This window comes from Littorina saxatilis, linkage group LG17, assembly GCF_037325665.1.
Source record: "Littorina saxatilis isolate snail1 linkage group LG17, US_GU_Lsax_2.0, whole genome shotgun sequence".
In the NCBI taxonomy this organism is placed as follows: Eukaryota; Metazoa; Mollusca; class Gastropoda; order Littorinimorpha; family Littorinidae; genus Littorina; species Littorina saxatilis.
In genome coordinates, this window is record NC_090261.1 from 20,499,683 (window position 1) to 20,519,923 (window position 20,241).

Genomic DNA, 20,241 nt, shown 5'->3' on the forward strand with positions numbered 1-20,241 from the left:
GAAAAGAACACTAAGGACGGCCTGACATTTTTTTTTTTAAATGCCGAAACTTTCATGGCCTTTTCAGTAAAAAGATATTCAGTGCTTGCAACATCCCCAACATCAGCAATTGTTTTTGCGGGGAGTCAAAGTGACTTGCAGTCATGACATGTCCCTTTTGTGCTGGTTCTGACCTAACACTTGTACATTGTACCTGCACTTTCTGCTAGCTGTGAACTTTTATAGCTTTCTGTGTTGAACTGTCTGGCGTTGCATGTTTCTATACAATTAATGCAAGCAAGTTAGGGGACAGCATGCATATGTGCACAACTTGATTTGCCCTGCCCCTTACATTCAGAACTTACGACATCAAACGCTGTTCCCTACAGACCTATCCCACTGTGGTCAGCGTGGTGTAAGCTGCCTACACTTCACTATTAATCGTAAGGGCAACAGGCCCAAGAATCCACAAAACAGCTTTAATGCCTTCTAAATCGTCCATCGCTACTGTTTGTTTCACTATTGGGAAGGTCGTCATCAAATGAAATAGCGCATCACAAAAACGGAGAAAAAGTACATCAGCATAATTATGCCCTCAGAAATGTGTACATCAATTTTCATAAAACTCCGTTGGGTAGTTTTTGAGATAAGCTTTGCACACACAGGCAGACACAAACACACATGGCTTACCTTAGGGAGACAAACCTTGCTCTCCGCTCTCCTTAAAACATCCAGTGATTCCTTGACTGTCTGCTCTATTTTCTTTGAGACATTGTTTCATCCCAAATGTCCCCTCTTAACTATCAAAACTTACATTGACACTCACTCACACTGTGACACACACACACACACGAACACAGAGGAGACACTATTTAAAAATTTTGGATCTACAGTAAATAACTCCAAAAATTAAAAAAAAATCATAACCATGCGAGACAGGCCTTGGCGTGAATGACAAGATCTGATAAAAACAAAGGGAAGTAAGCTATCTAAACATAGACGACAACAGTAAGTGAGCGTTATGGAGGAAGCCAGTCTCCTGGTAACTTACCTGAAAGAATAAAAAGCATTAAAATCAACAAAACGGTTTTCATCCTCAGTTAATCTTTTAACTTTATACAGGTATCAAGTCTTTCTTATTCTGGCGCCTTATTGTGGAACTCCATTCCTGATTTAATTAAAATGCAATTCAGTGAAACTTCCTTCAAAGAACTGTACATGCTGTTTCTCTTGGAAACAAGTAAATAATTATGTGATAATATTACATCATTGCTTGATATTCATAATGCATTTTGAAATGTCTTTTTTAATTTGTTGACATGTTAATTATATAAATTGTATTGTAATTAACTTAACTTCTATTTCTTCTTGTTATTAATCCAGTTACCCTCAATGGGTGAGGGCCGGACGAAAAAAAGCATGCACATGTATACTTTGCTTATTCTGTTAGCCTCAATAAATAAATAAAGTTCTCTCTCTCTCTCTCTCTCTCTCTCTCTCTCTCTCTCTCTCTCTCTCTCTCTCTCTCTCTCTCTCTCTCTCTCTCTCTCTCTCTCTCTCTCTCTCTCGCTGTCCCTCACCCTTTCTCTCTGTTCATTGCACTTTAAACGATCTTCATAACTACTGGTTGAATTATTTCATCAGTTAAATATATATGGACAACAATTTAGACCACCTTCTTGATTTATAAGACGAAAACTGGAAGCAGCAATGCATGATTAATTGTAGGCAGGCGGCTCCTACTACTTTTGGACATTTCTAATCAAAACTTTGGCACACTTGCCATAAAAAATAACAACCCCCATGTATCACTAGCAAGTGATACTTTCTGCTTGACTGACACAACATAGGCCCCCACCCTTTTTTTCAAACAATGGGCTTCGCACTCGTTAATTAAGCGAAGGGCGAACCAAAAGCGAGGTAGACTACGCTTTAAACAATTAATAAAAGTGGTTCCGCCTTGTTGGCACTGTTCGCTCAGTAGGAGATTAGAAACACTGCTACTTAGCAACAACCGTCGTGGCAGGGACACGTGAACCGAGGAGTTGCGGCCCTTAGCGAGATCTGGGTAGCGGAGCAGACGATCAGAGGGCAGGTGTTGTAGCAGACGACACACAAACAAGTCTGGAATAAAGCAATAACAGACATCGTCTCATCATGATGCAACGGGCCAGAACTTCATACGACTTCTATGGAGAGTAAGTCAAATTTGTGAAATCCTTGATTTGTTGGTTTATTTTATTTTAGTATGCTCTCTCTCTCTCTCTCTCTCTCTCTCTCTCTCTCTCTCTCTCTCTCTCTCTCTCTCTCTCTCTCTCTCTCAGTCTCTCTCTCGGCTCTCTCTCTCTCGGCTCTCTCTCTCAAGTTCTCTCTCTGTTTTTGGGCGGAGCTCCAAAATTGTGCACGGCTCTGTGACGGTATCTGAGAGTAGTTTTTTTTGTGTGTAAGTGTTTTCACTTATGTTTTACCGTGACAACATCTGACTAATTCAGTTACAAGGTTGGAAGAAAAAAAGCGCGTAGTTGTGCTGGTTGTCTTTTTTATTTTTAAACATTTACATTTGGACCTTCAGAGGGATATGTGTATGTTAACAAATAACCATTAAGAGGGGGGGGGCGGGGGCACTGGGACACGGATTTTTTGTTTTTAAGACGAATCAAACAAGCGTTGATTAATTCAGTAAAACGCGTGCTTGCCGCGTCGTGCAATTAAACTATTAACTCGTTTGGTATACCCTGCAAAGAACCTCTTCTTGTCTTAGCCTGAAGGAAAATACAGTTTGAACTGAAACCAAGTGAAAAGAAAAAGGAAAGAAAAACTAACTTAAACACACTCAAGACAAAAAAATGAAAAGAGCAACGCACCTCTCTCTCTCTCTCTCTCTCTCTCTCTCTCTCTCTCTCTCTCTCTCTCTCTCTCTCTCTCTCTCTCTCCGTCTCTCTCTCACTCTCTCTCTCTCTCTCAACTCTTTGTCTCTCTAATATTGCATGTAGCGCTAACAAGGTCTGCTTGCATATTAAATTAAAATGCATTTCACTAAGGCACCTACACTCAGCAATTTCGTGACGAAAGCTTCAAAGGACACTGCTTCTGACTTGCTGTACTCGGAGAGATTGCTGGTTATGATTCGATTGTGATTATGCCAGGAACCTGCAGACTGACACCTGTCAAATTGATTTCTGTGTGTTTGAGTGTTTCTGTGTGCATTTATGTCTTCAGACGCACTGCATGAACTTGTTCTCATAAAGAAGGTTCACAAACATTTTATTTAGGCCATTCTCCCTCTTGTTCTCGGGTATATTTGAAATTTAGGCGGTATGCTTTTGAATTTTGGTTACTATTACGACTCAGTGAGATACCCACAGTATCTTATGCTCACTCACGCTCACACAAACACACACACACGCACACAATCACGCACACACATACACACGCACGCACGCACAACTGACTGGCACACACACTGACACACACACACGGCACGGCACACTGACTCACACACCAGGTAACAGTTCTTGAACCTAAAACTTCACACTCCTGTCTGACTCCTGTCGTTTCTATTACTCAAGCAAGTGTGAATACATACAAAAACTAGAATACAGTGCAGTAGAGTTTCCAGAAGCACAATAAACGCTGTGAAAACAGTGCGTGACAAGGTACGGGTCGAGAGAGATTACGCATAGTTTCAAGTTATATCAGCATGGGGTAGGCCTTACTCCCTATTTCTGCAAGCTACCGAATATTATCGAACCCGCTGTAGACTGACCTGCTTAACTGTGAGCATATACACACACTGAACACTCGATCAACTCTCAAGCACTTGTTACCCCGAAAGCATGCAGGGTCATCACAATCCGTTTGTTATTTAAACAATCACTTGCACAAGACTTTGTATACTGCAGGAAACTTGTTGAAAAGTTAGCTGTTGTTCACACCACACACACACACCTACGTAAAAAACCACACACACACACACACACACACACACACACACTGCACACACACACACACACACACGACTACGACATTGAATCAAATTAATGTTAAAACAATTCACCACCAGAAATATTTGAAAATCCTTTCCTGCCTTCAGTCTTTCTTGCATTCCATCAGATCAGACTCAAGTTCTTCGTATTTCAGGCAAAGTATGCAAGTCACGAACTTACAGGTACATGAATTGACGCTTTTGTACATAACTTGATTCAAACCCGCGCGGACTTTGTGACAGTGTAGACCTACAACGCGTGTCATGGTAAGTCAATTTTAAAGAGGAAATTGCCCGCGAACAGAAGTACGGGTCTAAAAGTTAAATGGCAAGTCGTGGCCCTCTGCCCAGTGGGGTCGTCGGATACCTATTTCTTGTCCACAAAGGAAGGATTTTTTCTCGTATAACATTGAAAACCATAAAGCTAACAAATATTATGAATCAACTCTATCAGTGTCTATACATTGGAACCCGCCTTACGACCTGCTTCTATTAATCATATGTCTTAGGTTTCCTATTTTTCCCATGAAAGACTTTGTTTAAACAAAATATTTAAAAAAGAAAGAAAAGTACATTCTTGGTAGAGCAATTTGTTTTCAATAACAGTGACACGGTTGTCACTTTCGCTGATGCAGTCTTCGGTTTGTCACTTGAAATCCAAGCTGTTGTGAAGTTTTGTGTTCGGTTCAAGGTGTAAGTTACACATGACTGAGAAAAAAATGTTTTAACGGACCTGTGCTTTGTTTACAAAATAGTTGGTAAAACTCGGAAAGCAGGCTTTGGAATATCATAAACGCCAAATTAAGTTAATTAATTTGGGGCAAAAGTAAACAAATTGACTGATAAAACCTCTCTTGTTTTTGGCCTGCATTGATGATTGCAGCAAATTAAGTTGGATGTCTTTGTGGAAAAGGTAAACAAATTGACAGATAACATATCTCTTGTTTTTGACTTGCATTGATGGATGTAGCCAATGTACAGAAAAGGGCGACTCCCCCACAACTGGTAGTGTACGCTGACGGTGAAAAGTGTCCAGTTGATACGACTAGGGACCAGCCCATGAGCATGAGCAAAATCAGTTCTTCAACTTCAAGAAATATTCTAGGCGTGAGAAATCTGTTCCTTAAAACTTCTTGAAAATAACATTTATGTCACTTTGGATTCCAAAACCGTCCTCTTCGAAGTGTTTACAACTTTCCCGACCACGATTTACTCTAAAAAGACAAGGACACCGGCAGGCTAACTTTATTTACAAGACAGGACTATCTGAACTCGTAGATTGTCGCTGCATTTACAAGCAAAACCTTACAACTACCAACAACACTTAACGTAAAGGGTTTCATCTATGGCAGACTTTCACAACGTCGTCTTCATGTAGAAGTAAGCCATAGGGGCAACTCTCGCGTCTTGTGCCATTCTTTGTACACGGTCTCAGCATAAACCAAATTAACGGTGTATAGTAGAGAGCTTCCCAGGTGTACGGTTAGTCACGGGAATAACCTCTTTCCCTTCAATAATTGAGCACAGGTGGGCGTCTGCACCAAATGACTGAAGGTAGCTTAATTACAGATGCTGACCAAGATATGATGTGACAACAGACTGCCTTGACCAGTCCGGTTTTCATAGTGTATGTATGCGATGTGTTTGATGCCGAGGTATCTACTAGAAAATGATCTGTTCCCTGTGAGTCAACATGGTGTATGCGGTCTTGATTCCACTTCGGGGTTTATTTCCTTTTACAATTTTTCATTTGTTCTGTTTGGCATAGTTATGCACGGTTTACTCCTAGCTGTCAATGTAATTATGTTGGTGTGTAGTGGGTGGGTGGGTGGGAAGGGGATGAGGAGTTTGATGATGGCTATTGTTTGTTTGTTTGTGTGTGTGGGTGGGGGGAGGGAGGGAGGGGGGTGCAACCCCCTATCTCTCTCTCTCTCTCTCTCTCTCTCTCTCTCTCTCTCTCTCTCTCTCTCTCTCTCTCTCTCTCTCTCTCTCTCTCTCTCTCTCTTCTTTGCACAACACTTCAAACCAATTTCCTGTGGTACATACGTTCTGTGAGACGTCTATAAAGGTCTCAGGCGAACAACCAAGGCTAGTCTGCATGTTCGGCCATTCGTCTACCAACCTCGGACACTCGAACTGTCTATCGATTTATATCGATCAGTCTAACCCCAGAGGTGTAAAGAAAAGGTAACCCAACGAATCCACCAGGCACAACTCTGTGTCATTGCTAGCATGTTATCAAACCGGAGATCAGCAGAAACTTCTCCATATCCCTACAAGAAACAAAAGCATTGGCTTACACGGTGTTACCCTGTGAATTCGTTGTGTGCCTGCCACCTCTCGTGTCCGACTTAACACAATATCAAACTGAAAGGCACACTGCTGACAAGGTTGAATTGTTGCTGGGTGTTTTCCTTTTTTTATTTTTTTATCCCATTCTGTGTGCAAGTCGTGTCAAAAACAACGACCACACAAAAACTGTTTTTCTCGCCGAGGCTGCCACTGTTGGACTCAGTCAAACCTCACAAGGAGATTACATGCAGGGTTTCACAGACAGACCGCTCAACGAAGCAGATGATCGATTCAGTTCATATGCGCGGGATCAATCAATAATCTTCACAAATCCGGTGCTCATTTGGGATTAGCCTCTCACTTTCCATAACATTTATAGTCACTCAATACCCTCGACCGGGCCTCCAAATCCCCTGCGCCTAGTACATGCATGTACAGCTGAGCGGAGTTTTATTGCGTTCGTAAAAGACAAGGGATTTGACGTCCGCGCTTTATAGCCCACGGCACTGCAATAATTATGCATGATCGAAGAAAACAATTAACTTTTTGAGCTTCACAAATCTCAGTCGGGGTTTATTTGTTAACCTGGATGTATTTGGCAATTATTATAGTTTTATGTTTGAGATATTCTGGGTGGTTTCATTTGTGAAATACGTCATAGCCGGTGACGTCAATCATGGTAACAAATCAGCCTTGTGTGTTTGGAGAAAATAGAACAGCGGCCAACTTGTAATGCCATACATTTAATGTTATATATAAAAAATTAAAAAAAGGCTGAACATTTGATTGTTTTACTGATTTACTCACACACACAAATTGACTTCCAAGTATCAGAATTATGAACACATCCCACCATAATGACGCAAGAAATAGTAAGAGCTGAAAAACAAAGGAAATTATAACACTCTAAATATAGACAACAACAGACAGAGGGATTTATGCACAACCAGTCTCCTGATAGAATGAAAAGCAATGAATTGAATGAAGACTGAAACGATGTTCGTCCATGAAAAAAAAGTAACATCAACTACTACGGCTTCATATATTTGCTGTGGACATCTTATCTTTCTTATTAGGCATTCGCACACATTATATGGTACACATTTTGCAAATATCGACAATCTCTTTAAATAAGAAGATAACAAGTAAGGTCGCCTTAATGCTGCCAGAGGTTAAACTGTGGGTGACAAAAGTTTCCACTTAGTCGTCCCATGAAAGCTTTACGTCGTCCCACTCGGAAGATTAAATCAAGCTTTAGAGTACTGTACTGCAAGGCAAATCAGTAATCACGTGTGAAAAAAAAATGTCATCGAGTACTAGCTAGGTTGTTGCACAATCTATTGTTGTAAATACCCGTGTGACTTGGAATAATAGGCCGTGAAAAGTAGGATATGCGCCGAAATGGCTGCGATCTGCTGGCCGATGTGAATGCGTGATGTAGGCCCTATTGTGTAAAAAAAATTTCATCTCACACGGCATAAATAAATCCCTGCGCCTTGAATATGTGCGCGATATAAATTGCATAAAATAAAAATAAAAAAATAAAAAAATAAATCCCTGCGCTTAGAACTGTACCCACGGAATACGCGCGATATAAGCCTCATATTGATTGATTGATTGATTAAATGTGAACTGGGCAACCTTTGTAGGTTCTTCTGGCCTTAGCCTGAGACAGAAAGAAGAACAATAGAAGTAAGTAATCATAAAAATGCCAGGACAGCAGCAAACCCGTTACCACCGATCGGAACAGCAGCCTGGGTTTAGGATCGTTAGTGCCTTTAGTCAAGACAGAAAAAAATCCGGCGTATGTGTTTGTTTTGGGTATGATATATATTGAGTATCACCGGTGTGAATATAACTCTCCAGCGTATACAGTTTCAATTCGTCACGGCTATATATATATTTGTTAACGTGGCTTGTTTGTTTGTTTGCTTATCACTAACCCCATAATGCCAGACGCCAGGCGGAGCAGCCACTAGATTACCAATTTTAAAGTCTTAGGTATGACCCGGCCGGGGCCGTTCGAACCCACGACCTCCCGCTCACTGGGCGGACGCCTTACCACTAGGCCACCGTGTTGCGGTGTTAACGTTGGTTAAACAAGATCGAATTCTTGAATTAAAAAGAAACTGACCAGTCACAACTACCAGTATCATTTAGTCAAACCGCACAGTAATTTAGTAAATAATAGGTGTGACCAAAAAAACACACCTCTAAAACGAAATATCAGCACTGACCACAAAACTGTGTACATCTTGACATCACCCCAACCCTCACCTAAGCGCCCTACCTATATTCCCTTTCCACTCCGTCCATGTTCAATGTTCACTTGATGTCCCGTCGTTTCATTCCTTGTCTATCGACTTCTTTGTTTGTATGATGTTCGCTTGGCGTGCAGTCAATTTGTTTACCTTGTGCTGGATGTTGTGTACAGGACACAGATACTCACCACTCAGTAAAACGAGAACAATTTGCAGCATAATGGGAAAATAGTATTTTAACCAAGGAGATTGCGGCGAGAGGGTAAAGCCGCACGTTGCCTCCAACGAAAATGCTCATCCATTGGCTTGCATGACAGAGAGAGAGAGAGAGAGAGAGAGAGAGAGAGAGAGAGAGAGAGAGAGAGAGAGAGAGAGAGAGAGAGAGAGAGAGAGAGAGAGAGAAGAGAGAGAGAGAGAGAGAGAGAAAAAAAAGAGAGAGAGAGTGAGAGAGAGAGAGAGAGATAGAGAGTGAGAGAGCCGAGAGAGAGAGAGAGAGTGAGAGAGAGAGTGAGAGAATGAGAGAGTGAGAGAGAGAGAGTGAGAGACAGAGAGAGAGTGAGAGAGAGAGAGTGAGCGAGAGATAGAGAGTGAGAGAGAGATAGAGAGAGTGAGAGAGAGAGAGCTAGAGTGAGAGAGAGAGAGAGTGAGAGAGAGAGATAGCGAGAGAGAGAGAGAGAGAGAGAGTGAGAGAGAGACTGTGAGAGAGAGAGACTGTGAGAGAGAGTGTGTGAGAGAGAGAGAGAGAGTGTGTGAGAGAGAGAGAGAGAGAGAGAGAGAGAGAGAGAGAGAGAGAGAGAGAGAGAGGGGTGGATGAGTTTGTTGACTGCATACAGGACACGCCACAGACCACACACGCCCCACAACCGATGTGCCGTTCAATTTGCAATGATCAAAATCAGCCTGTCTCCCTACATCTTTCAGTTTCTCTTCTCCATGTTTTGCGTGCAGACGTCTGCAGCAGGATCAGTTCGAGGACATGCCGGACATGCCCCTCGCCGGACGACAGACCCCCATGGGCATGGTGCGCCGACCCTCCTCCCCCGGGGGTCCCGGGGGTGCCGGTGGTCACGTGTCCCGACCCCGCTCCCGCTCACAGAGACCCCCCATGACTGCACGCTCCTACACAGACATGGGCATGCAGGTACGTTTATATTTAAAAAAAAAATTTATTTTTGTATTAAGCTTATGCTGTAATTGCCCAAGCCAGCTAACTCTGAGCGTTACAATTAAGCCAGAGGTTCATGACACAATAAGATTGAATGCAAACTGGTACACTGAATATGCAACAAATATAGACTTAAGTCCAGGAAACGTGTGACGTCGTATGCAGCAAGTGGCGCACTGGGAATGAAGGGTGTTGGTAATTAGAGTTAGATTAATTAGCTTTGATGGACCAATTTAGTTTAAGAACGAGAATGATAGAACGAGTTAGAGTTTTCATGCAGGACTTGGCTATATTAGACGATGGCTATTTGATTCAATAGTTCTGGGTACTGATACGCCAAAGAAAAGTAGCAGCAAGCCTGCGGAGATGAAGACGAACAGACAGACATATATCCCAGGCCGCTGAAACTGAAATTGATGAGAATTCACGTAATTCATGTAAGGTCATGTAAGGTACTTAGTTTAGATGCATTCTTGTTTTTACTAATAGGTATCTACCCAATAGTTGTCACCGTTATGCTCGTGTCCGTTTTGCCAACAGAACTAACATCCACTGACTGTTTTGTCTGTTCAGTGTGAGCCCGCTAGACACAGCTACGACGACAACCCCTTCACAAACATCGACCCCATCAACAAACAGTACTACCACCGTCTATGGAGGAAAGACCCACCCAGGCCACAGAAACCCATGTAAGGGCTGTATACAGAAATTGGCAAAGAAATCGGTCACATAAGTAAAAACACGTTCGTACGCATAATGATGTACACACAGCTCATCACTTACGCACGCACACTCACAAACAGAAAAAGACATGCTGAGCCCGGGCACGGAGTCTCACAGACAGACGGATGGACACACGAGCACACACACACACACACACACACACACCAACACACTGTGACAACTTGATCTGCCTATCTTCTTTCTTCGTCTGAACGTATTTTGTCTCTCCGTGTAACACAATATTGGAGCACAATCTACTTTTGAGAAAAGTTAAAAATTTTGGAACATGTGTCTTATAATGTTGCTGAAACTGTACTGTGTGTATGTATGTTACAGCTACAGAGAAGGCCGTCTGGGCAGCCCATGGAGACACGTGAAGGCGTGCATCAACAATGCAGGACACCACCTAGTCTTTATTGATGGTAAGTCATAGTCGATCATTACCCCATGAGGCAGAGCTCTTATCTCAAGGTCTGAGAAACAAGTGTTGGCAACAGTGAGAGTTTGTGGAACAATATTAGCTATTGATGTGTACAATGTTGTTAAACAGTTGTTAGTTGTATGTTTATCAGGGTTTGCTAGTGTGTGATAGGGTTCGTGTCCGTCTGTAGATGTTAGTTTCTTTGTTAGTCCTGTGTTGACAACTCTTCGACAAGCGCTTAGAACTGTACCCACGGAATACGCGCTATATAAGCTTCATATTGATTGATTGATTGTTTGATATATAACTCGCATTCAGTGTTGTTCTTGTCTGTTTTGAGAGCGCTTACGCCCCTTTTTGTCTTTAGTCATTTTAGCAGGCTATTGTGAGATTGATCCTTGAACAAAAACAAAGAAAGATTTTATCGTTGTCTTTTACCTTGGCAGCTAAGTCTTGTTTTGCCGCGGTTTAGTTTCAAACTGATTCAGTCTTTGCAATACTGCTAGCCATATCTTTTCTTCCCATGTAAGCAATTACTCGGCCTTACAAAAGTGACTTTGACTGTCACATTATGAAAGCCATTCAAACGCACTTGTTTGAGTCACTGACTCAGAATTTACCTGACTGATGTAAAAGCAGCAACAGATTTAGTTCAAGTAGTTTTCAAAGGTTGGCTGCGAATATAAAACTGTACATATAGTTTGATGTTTGTAGCTTTCGAGATCTGGTACCAGTATGTAAGCAAAATGCAGCCTCAGGAATTGCTTTCTCTTTCTTTGAGAAAAGGCACAAATGGCATTTATCGCTGTTCTTTTGAGCTTGGTGAATTTCTCGGGAGGTTTTGTCCTGTGTAGACATCCCACAGAATCTGTTGGTTATTTAACCTTGCGTTCATCGACCACACACAATGTTTATAAAACACTGGATTCGGAAATCGATACATTTTCCCCCAATTCAAACTGAACAAGAAACAACTCGGAAAATTAGCACCCCTCTGTGTGTGTGTATGTGTGTGTGTGTGTGTGCGCGCGCGCGCGTGCCTGTCAGTGTTGGCGTGCATAAGTGAACGAATTCGTGGTTTTGTGTGCGTCTCAGTTTTGTCTGTACGTGTCTCCGGAGTGTGTTCTCCAAAGGAAGAGTGTGTGTTCTGTAAAACCTGAACCATAAACAATTGTTTTCTGTTTTTTTGCCCGACAGGAACCATCAAGTCAGAAGAGAACTACCTCTACCCGCCAGAGACGATGTTCGAGCCCCCCAACTTCTCCCTGTACGTCTCCCCCCGCCTGGCCCCCGGCCCCCGCCGTCAGTCCGCCTCCGTGCCGGCCACTGTGAGCAGGCGAAACATGGCCAGCAAGCTTAAGGACAGCCCCTTCAACGAGCGTGCCAAGCAGGGCTTCCAGTACTGGCCCCATGAACAGAAGCCCATTAACTGTAAGTATGCTGATGAGTTGACTTCTTCTTTTTATTTTTTTTAATAGGAATATTGAAATAGTATATAAGGATAGAATGAACATGGAAATATCCAAGTCTAAAGATGAGCAAATTTGATCGAGAAAAAAAGGAGAATGAAGTACATTTTAAGAGAATGTTAAAATTCATAAATTACACATTTCTCCTCGCTTCTGAGGAATATCTGGGACATAGTGAAATATTTTTTTGAGTTGAGAATGTAAATCAGTGTGGTCAAATACAAACCTTACGTAGATTGATGTGGCTTAAATTGGTGATGGCAACTGTTGTATGAAAATAATAGACGAACTATGTACACCGAACTTTGAAGAAATCACTTTTTTTTTACCCCTTTAAAAAAAAAGAAAGTTTTGGTTCAAACACGTTGACAGCAAGGAAAATATGCCAGAACAGAAAAGTGAATTGTCAAATGTTAAATCAGTTGTCGCCGTTTAAAGCACTTTAGGGATGACTGGTAAACGCCTGTGTCAGTTATTTTGTCTTTATGTGTTTGAATTAACTGTGTGTGTTCACCTGTTTGTTACACTCCCCATGTTCCAAGTCCACTGAAAACGTACCTTTGTTTAAAACAAAGACCTCTCTCTCTTTTCCTGTTCTCTGTTTCAGTTGATAAAGTTACAATAGCTTCTGTTTTATTTTCTCTCCGTTCTAATTTCGTTTTATTTAAATTCAGTTCTTGTGTTTAATCCAACCATTTGGTGTGCAGACTCAAGTTATTGAGGGTACCTTGGTATGCATTGTTATTTTCAGTTTTTTGTTCTAAGTATCAAACTTATATACTCCTTTTGATTTGTGTTTCTTTGACTTGGATATACTCATATGGGCGTGTCTGCTTACTTCTTTCTCTAAAAGTAAAACGTGACTTTGTCTTCATATAAGAGACTAAAAACATAATATTCGTGAAGATATAGGTTTCATAATGTAGTCTGTTTGCAAAATTACAGGAGTACATGTACTACTACCTTGCACTAACGAGGTTATTACGTTAACTACTGTACGCATGTTCAAAAGTAAAAACATATTCCTATAATTTTTCAAGTATGACGGATTTTCTCCTTGTAAAGAGGTCGCACTGTGCAAAGCAATGAAGCACACATTTCTACTAATCACTTACTGACGATCTAATATTTGTCAGCAGAAGACAAGGAAGGAGTTATTGTGTGTTTCTTTTTTTTTCAGCTGCACATGTTTGTATAGCACAAAGCAGTTTGCAGCATAATGTACAGGGCCGGACTACCGGGGGGGTTATGGGGGTTGCGCAACCCCCCCCCCTAGCCTAAACATGTACCTTACTTATTTAATTTTTTTTTTTATTATTGCTTATTTTATGCCGTTTCATGCAAGGAGCGACCATTTTCCTATCTCAGAATATGACCTACCCGTCAGCTTCAGGGGGCTTCGCCCCCTGACCCCCACAACGAGGGGGGGGGGGGGGGGGGGGGTTCTAGGGTTTCCGGACCCCCCCCAGCCAAAAAATAAAAATATTGAATGAGGTATGCATTTCTTTATTTTACATTGAGTTTCAATTTTTGGGGTATTAATCAGTGACAAAATCTGCTGCCTGAAACTGGTAATGATCATCCTCAGAATGCACCAGATTGCATCCTTTTTTTCAAAATTTTCCGGGGGGGCATGCCCCCGGATCCCCCTAGCAAGCTAGGCGCTTCGCGCCGTCGGCTCGGCGCTTCGCGCCTTCACACCCATATCTTCACAATATACTTTTGAAAAAAAACAGTCATAAAATGAACTGATCCGCCCCTGCCGCCAGGGGGGACATCCCCCTGGGCCACCACTGGCAACCCCCCCCCCCCTCCTCTTTGCCTAGTCCGGCCCTGATGTAACAAAGATTTGAAAAGTCAGGCAGGATTTCGAACGCATAGATTGAGAGGGAAGTAAAAAACATTGTATGTAAATGCCTACTTTTCAAGTGTGAACTTTACTTCCCAGCTATTCACGAAGAACGACCAGTTACGACCAGACATTATGGGTTGCATCATTTTGAACAGTAAATGCTCAATAAAATTCATCAAGTTCTTTCAATGCCATATCTTTTCGCATATTGTTTTCATCTGTCTGATTATCGACTTACGTTATATTTCCCAAAGGCAAATCACAAACCATTTTAACTGCAAACATACATCTCCATTTCAGAATAACATTTTTATTTGACTGTTAGCAAGCTGTATAGGTTGTGTAAACAGTTGCTGCTCAGTTTATTGTTGAAATAATCTGAATGATTTCATCATGAGGCAAAGATGGTCAAAGTGCAATCTACGTGCATTTCCCGCGTCAGTACTCGTTCCCAACTTTTGTTAGACACTTGCACAGTGCGCATCGTTTCTCTATACCTAACAACTCCGGCTTTCCTAATCTTGCCTAACCCTAACCATTCTTCTTCAGACTCTGCCAAATATAGCTTTGGTGCCAGTAGACGTTGGCTCGGCTTGGGCAGCCCTGCCCTTCCCGCCTTAAGGGGGAGGTTTGTGGCCTGAGTGTTACTCTGTACTGCAAGGTATTGAATCATTGCATATTATATGCATGCTTATTTATTTAATTTTTTTGTATATTACTTGCAGCTTCATGTTTGCTTTTTATGCGTTTTTGTGAGTGTGATGCACCAGGTACTATAACTGACCACTTAAAAGCTATGTTGACTATAGAACAATAGGTTTATTACAGACATCATAACAAGGTTTTAAGTTGATGTTTTACAAATTAGTTGTGATCGAAATCAAACTTGATTTTTTAAATGTTAACATGCTACATCTGAGAAGGAAGGTATCTTTAAATGCAAAATTATAGCTCTGAGTGAACTAATTTGTTCTGTGTGCGCTTCTGACGTTCTGGCTTTCAGAATGGCTCATTTGTAACCAGAAGATTACATGCAGAAGAAGAGCAGTTCTTAATCCTGTGCTTTAACTTTTCAGAACTGTTCTTTCCACAGTGGCTTCACCTTATATCGCCAGAAGGCCAAGATGCTGACCATGGGCATTTCCTGTTCCAACTGATTGACCATCTAGGACATCACCGTGACCTTGGGTTGCCAAGCAACTTGGATCCATGGCAACCGTCTTATTAATTTGAAGACATCATCTTGGCTGAAGTTTTCAAGATCCGCAGCATCAAAACCGCATCAGTATTACGTTTGTTCCCGTTGATGTCAACTTCTCGATTGTATTCGTTTTCATTTTGAACTTCTGTTTATCTTTAAACTTGCATGGGTGGTTTAGTCAAGCCATCAGACATATTTCATATTTAAAAGAAACAAGTTCTTGAGTACATGACTGAACTGTTGACTTTTTGTGAAGATGAAATTTGTTTTCAGCCATTAAAATTGAACAAAATATGAAACATGTTTGTGGGCATTTTTCTTGGCAGAATGTTGCACGTGTTAACCATCTTGTAAATCAACACAGATCTGTACAAGTGTTATAAGTGTGATGAGGCCATCCCTCCAATAGGACACATACCAAACACCAGCCAATAGGACTCACATACCAACAACCAGCAGCTTGACTGCTTTCTGTGCAGAGTGGACATTTTTTGCTGAATTAACTTTGTGACACCTATGTAACAACTTTAAGTGACACCTGTGTTAAGGGCGGGGACGTAGCGCAGTTGGTAGCGCGCTGGCTTTGTAGCCAGTTGGTCGCTATCAGCGTGGGTTCGATCCCCACGTTCGGCGAGAGATTTATTTCTCGGAGTCAACTTTGTGCAGACTCTCTTCGGTGTCCGAATACCCCCGTGTGCACACATGGATGCGCTAGAAAAGATCCCACGTTCACAGCGAAAGTCTCAGGGCTTGGAAAACACGAAGACACGCATGCATCATCTCTCGTCTCTGATTATCATGATCGTATTTTCGATACTTTGACGAGACAAACCCAATGCTGGTGTGTCGAAGAAGACAGCCACAGCGGGCTTGTTCGAATCAAAGTAGGCTATCATACCATATCTTCAGCGTATTACCAATACCTGTCCCAATATAGACCAGTTGGTCTAAGAGGACGTTAACCCCTATTAGTCACCTGTGTTAATCAACCAAATTAGTTGTGTCTTACTGTGCACTGACAGCAGTCAGCCTGTTGATTATTGGTACGTATCCAAGATGATTGATGTGCAACTTCTTATCCCATGTGAAAGGGCAGCTTTGCAGTGGTGATTGCTGATTATTGGTACGTATCCAAGATGATTGATGTGCAAGATCTTATCCGATGTGAGAGGGCAGCTTTGCAGTGGTGATTGTTGATTATTGGTACGTATCCAAGATGATTGATGTGCAAGTTCTTATCCGATGTGAAAGGGCAGCTTTGCAGTGGTGATTGTTGATTATTGGTACGTATCCAAGATGATTGATGTGCAAGTTCTTATCCCATGTGAAAGGGCAGCTTTGCAGTGGTGTGTACATGATCGTTTACTCGGGAACGGAGATACAGTGGTGCCTGCAATGTGTTGCCCCTCCGATGAAAGAACACCTCCCTTAAAAGGACATTTTCTGTTGTCCATTTGTCTATTAGATAATAGTATTATCTCTACCAAAATATATCTGTCATGACAGGCCACCTGCAATGTAGGGGCGCTTTTAGCTGGTCCCAAGGGTGTCTTCTCATCGCAGGCAGCACTGTATTTTAACTAGTAATGACTGCTGTTCTTTCTTTATTTGGTGTTTAACGTCGTTTTCAACCACGAAGGTTATATCGCGACGGATGACTGCTGTTAGTGCCATTTAAAATCATTCAGACTCCGCTGCATGGAAATACAAGTTTCAAACTTTCTATGCAAGTTTTTTCCTCCAAATATCTTGCTGAAGTGTTGAAATCAAAGAATACAATATATGTAGCAGTTCACATCAATCCTGACTCAGAAATGACTTGGATATGACTTAAATACCTAAAAAAAAAAGTGTTTTGCACCACTACATGCACATTTACCTCAACCTGTAAAAAGAGAAACGTAGTAGCTAAATTAATTGTGCCGATTCACATAGATGTCTATAATGAAAGTAATTCAGCAAAGAAGTACTTTCTGCGCAGAGAGTAGCTAGGTTGTAGATTGTTGGTATGTGTGCTTGGGCAAGGACGCTCCTAGGTTATTCAACAGCTTGGGTAGATCTGTGGTGGTATACATGTTATTATCCCTGAGTACACTAGTACTTGGGCTCAGCAGACTTTAATTGTGTGTCTGTCTGTGTGTGTGTCTTTCTCCACTTAACAGCTTATTGCTGGGAAACTACTGGGCGCAGTTCGTTCAAAAGTTGATACACTAACTTGATAATAGGTCCGATTGATCGTGTTAAAACTTCATAATGTTACCTGGGACCTAAATGCGAAATAAACCACAAACACGACTTGGCCGTAGGAGGAGTTCACACCGGCGGGGCAACACGCAGCCATTGAGCTGATAGAACAGCCGAACGCGTCACACACTGACGAGAAAAGCCGAACGCGTCCCACACTGACGAGAAATATCTCTCATAAAAAGCATGCGTCTCGCATTCGAGACGATTTGCCAGGCTTTGCGCGTTGTGTGTTTGAATAATTTGATTTGTTGTGTACCCCATTTTCTACCAAGCGTTGGTTGCTCGGTCGCGACTGCGGTGGTTTAGAGGTCGCGATTTTGTGTTTTGATTCTTATCATATTAATTTGTATTTTTTTTTATGGTTTCCTTTGTTTACATATGTTTCAATCTTTTACCTTCACTTTACATTAAAGAATTTGGTAAAACTACCTGGGGCGTGATAAATGCAAGAATCCGCGAGCCAGGACAGTAAAAGAACTTCGTGGGCCACCAGTTCACCAGTTATGAAGAAGGTCGGCAGTATATTTTTCACTGTGATCAAATAAAAGAGAAAGGCCAGTCACCACGCACATCCTCGGCTCGCATGCAATGTACTTATATAGCAAAGGGAATGCCTGTAATTCACACAGAGCAATCACTTGGTCTTAAACGTGCACAAGACAAACACTTTCATACTGGGGGAGCGAGCCAGTCTGAAGAGTACTCGGGTCCAGCGCGAGCGTATTTTATTATTATATGAAGTCTTATATCGCGCGCGTATCTCCAGACTCGGACTCAAGGCGCAGGGATCTATTTATGCCGTGTGAGATGGATTTTTTTACACAATACATCACGCATTCACATCGACCAGCAGATCGCAGCCATTTCGGCGCATATCCTACTTTTCACGGCCTATTATTCCAAGTCACACGGGTATTTTGGTGGACATTTTTTTATCTATGCCTATACAATTTTGCCAGGAAAGACCCTTTTGTCAATCGTGGGATCTTTAACGTGCACACCCCAATGTAGTGTACACGAATTGAATGCTTACATCAGAAGTAAGGTGCCACTAGGTGATCACTATATCACATGCATTGCAGTAACACCTGTCATTTAAGACCAGCAAACCTGGATCAAGGACAACCCAGGGTCTCTTATTAGTGTCTGCATGTCTGAAACTACATGTATTGGTAGTTTTTGCTGGCGACTTCCCGCAACCTTCAAACACCACAAGTTCTTCCCACTGACCACTTTTCAAAGGATTATGTTTGTAAACAAAAAAATAAATAATGGCGTCACTTGAAATACACAGTATGGACGATATACTTTATAAAGGCCATGCACAACCCATATGGAATTTAAGAAAAGACTTTTAAATTTGTGTATCTGTATTCAGACAGCAAGGGTCATGTACGAACCACATTATGCAAAGAGGAGGGAAAATATTCATACCTATGCAGACGGCTGTAGGTTGTTTAATTATGTCCATAGCGTGACCCCGCCCCATCCCCTTTCTCTTGAAAGTAGCACATGTAAACAGATTAAAACATTAATGATGGGTACTCCCCCAATGTAAACAAAGTCTAGCCAAAGTAGCATACACTTTGCTCACATACACCTTCACCGCATCACGCTTTGGACTACACAGTCCGGATGATGGTTGTGTACGACCCATACTTTTTAAAGAAGGACTCAACGTATGGGTCGTATATGACCCACGCTATCCCAATAGGGATGAACACCGTATAACAGCAGGCATGAAAACTGAAAAAAAATAAATACTGATAACAAAATTCGAAGGCGCGTAGCGCCAAGTTTCACAGGCGCGTAGCGCCAAGTTTCGCAGGCGCAAAGCGCCAAGACTTCTAGGGGGGTCCTTAAGGCGGGAAGGGCAGGGCTGCCCAAGCCGAGCCAACGTCTACTGGCACCAAAGCTATATTTGGCAGAGTCTGAAGAAGAATGGTTAGGGTTAGGCAAGATTAGGAAAGCCGGAGTTGTTAGGTATAGAGAAACGAGGCGCACTGTGCAAGTGTCTAACAAAAGTTGGGAACGAGTACTGACGCGGGAAATGCACGTAGATTGCACTTTGACCATCTTTGCCTCAATGCGACTGGCAACTTCAACATGTATTGAATACATGCACAAACTTCACCCTGCTGGGTGCAATTTGGTGCAATCTGGGGCTATCTGAGCCTTAAAATTGGATTCAAACATGGCCCCAAAACTATTTTACTATAACTATGACTAGGAAAAAAAATAAATAAATAAAAAAAAAAAGAGGAAAAATACGGAAAAAAAAAAATACGGTTTATTTTTTTCAAAAATACGGAAAATACGGAGAATTTTCATGCCTGTAACAGTTAACACCTTTCATTCCATATGGGTCGTCCATGAACCACAGCATCTGGACTGTGTAGTTCAGATGACGTCATCGTTTATTTACAAAGCTAATCCTTTACAAATCGGTCGATAGGACGGTTCTATTGTGTTTGAGGATTATATGAAGTCTCGATCAAAAACTCTGAATAGTTTTGGAGATAGACACTTTTGTCAGGCTTTGGGTCGTCCATGACCGAGGAAGCACGGTGAAGATTAACACTGGTTGTGGTATATTCATTTTCATTCTCTCAAACACAAGAAGCATTCTGAAGAAAAAACGGCAAA

At 41.8% G+C, this 20,241-nt stretch overlaps 1 protein-coding gene across 6 annotated transcripts; it reads left to right on the forward strand.

Moving 5' to 3' along the window:
• Window positions 1-1,469: 1,469 nt before the first annotated feature.
• LOC138952767 (uncharacterized) lies at window positions 1,470-15,658 on the forward strand. 6 transcript variants are annotated; one of them, XM_070324486.1, is made up of 7 exons: window positions 1,864-2,177; window positions 9,466-9,658; window positions 10,256-10,371; window positions 10,742-10,827; window positions 12,024-12,257; window positions 14,697-14,808; window positions 15,224-15,658. In XM_070324486.1, exons 1-6 carry the CDS (start codon window positions 2,137-2,139, stop codon window positions 14,786-14,788), a joined length of 762 nt encoding a protein of 253 aa, XP_070180587.1. In that variant the 5' UTR covers window positions 1,864-2,136; the 3' UTR covers window positions 14,789-14,808; window positions 15,224-15,658. The 6 variants fall into 6 exon arrangements, with proteins under 6 accessions (XP_070180589.1, XP_070180587.1, XP_070180588.1 ...); XM_070324487.1 differs by having other exon boundaries at window positions 15,241-15,658; XM_070324492.1 differs by lacking the exon at window positions 15,224-15,658 and adding an exon at window positions 13,003-13,026.
• The last annotated feature ends 4,583 nt before the right edge of the window (window positions 15,659-20,241 follow it).

What these genes read in the sequence shown, in the direction of transcription:
- LOC138952767 (XM_070324486.1), top strand. Translation starts at nt 2,137, where the DNA reads ATGATGCAACGGGCCAGAACTTCATACGACTTCTATGGAGA. An exon ending in ACACAGACATGGGCATGCAG is followed by an intron (nt 9,659 to 10,255) that starts GTACGTTTATAT and finishes TTGTCTGTTCAG; the next exon opens with TGTGAGCCCGCTAGACACAG. An exon ending in TGAACAGAAGCCCATTAACT is followed by an intron (nt 12,258 to 14,696) that starts GTAAGTATGCTG and finishes ATTCTTCTTCAG; the next exon opens with ACTCTGCCAAATATAGCTTT.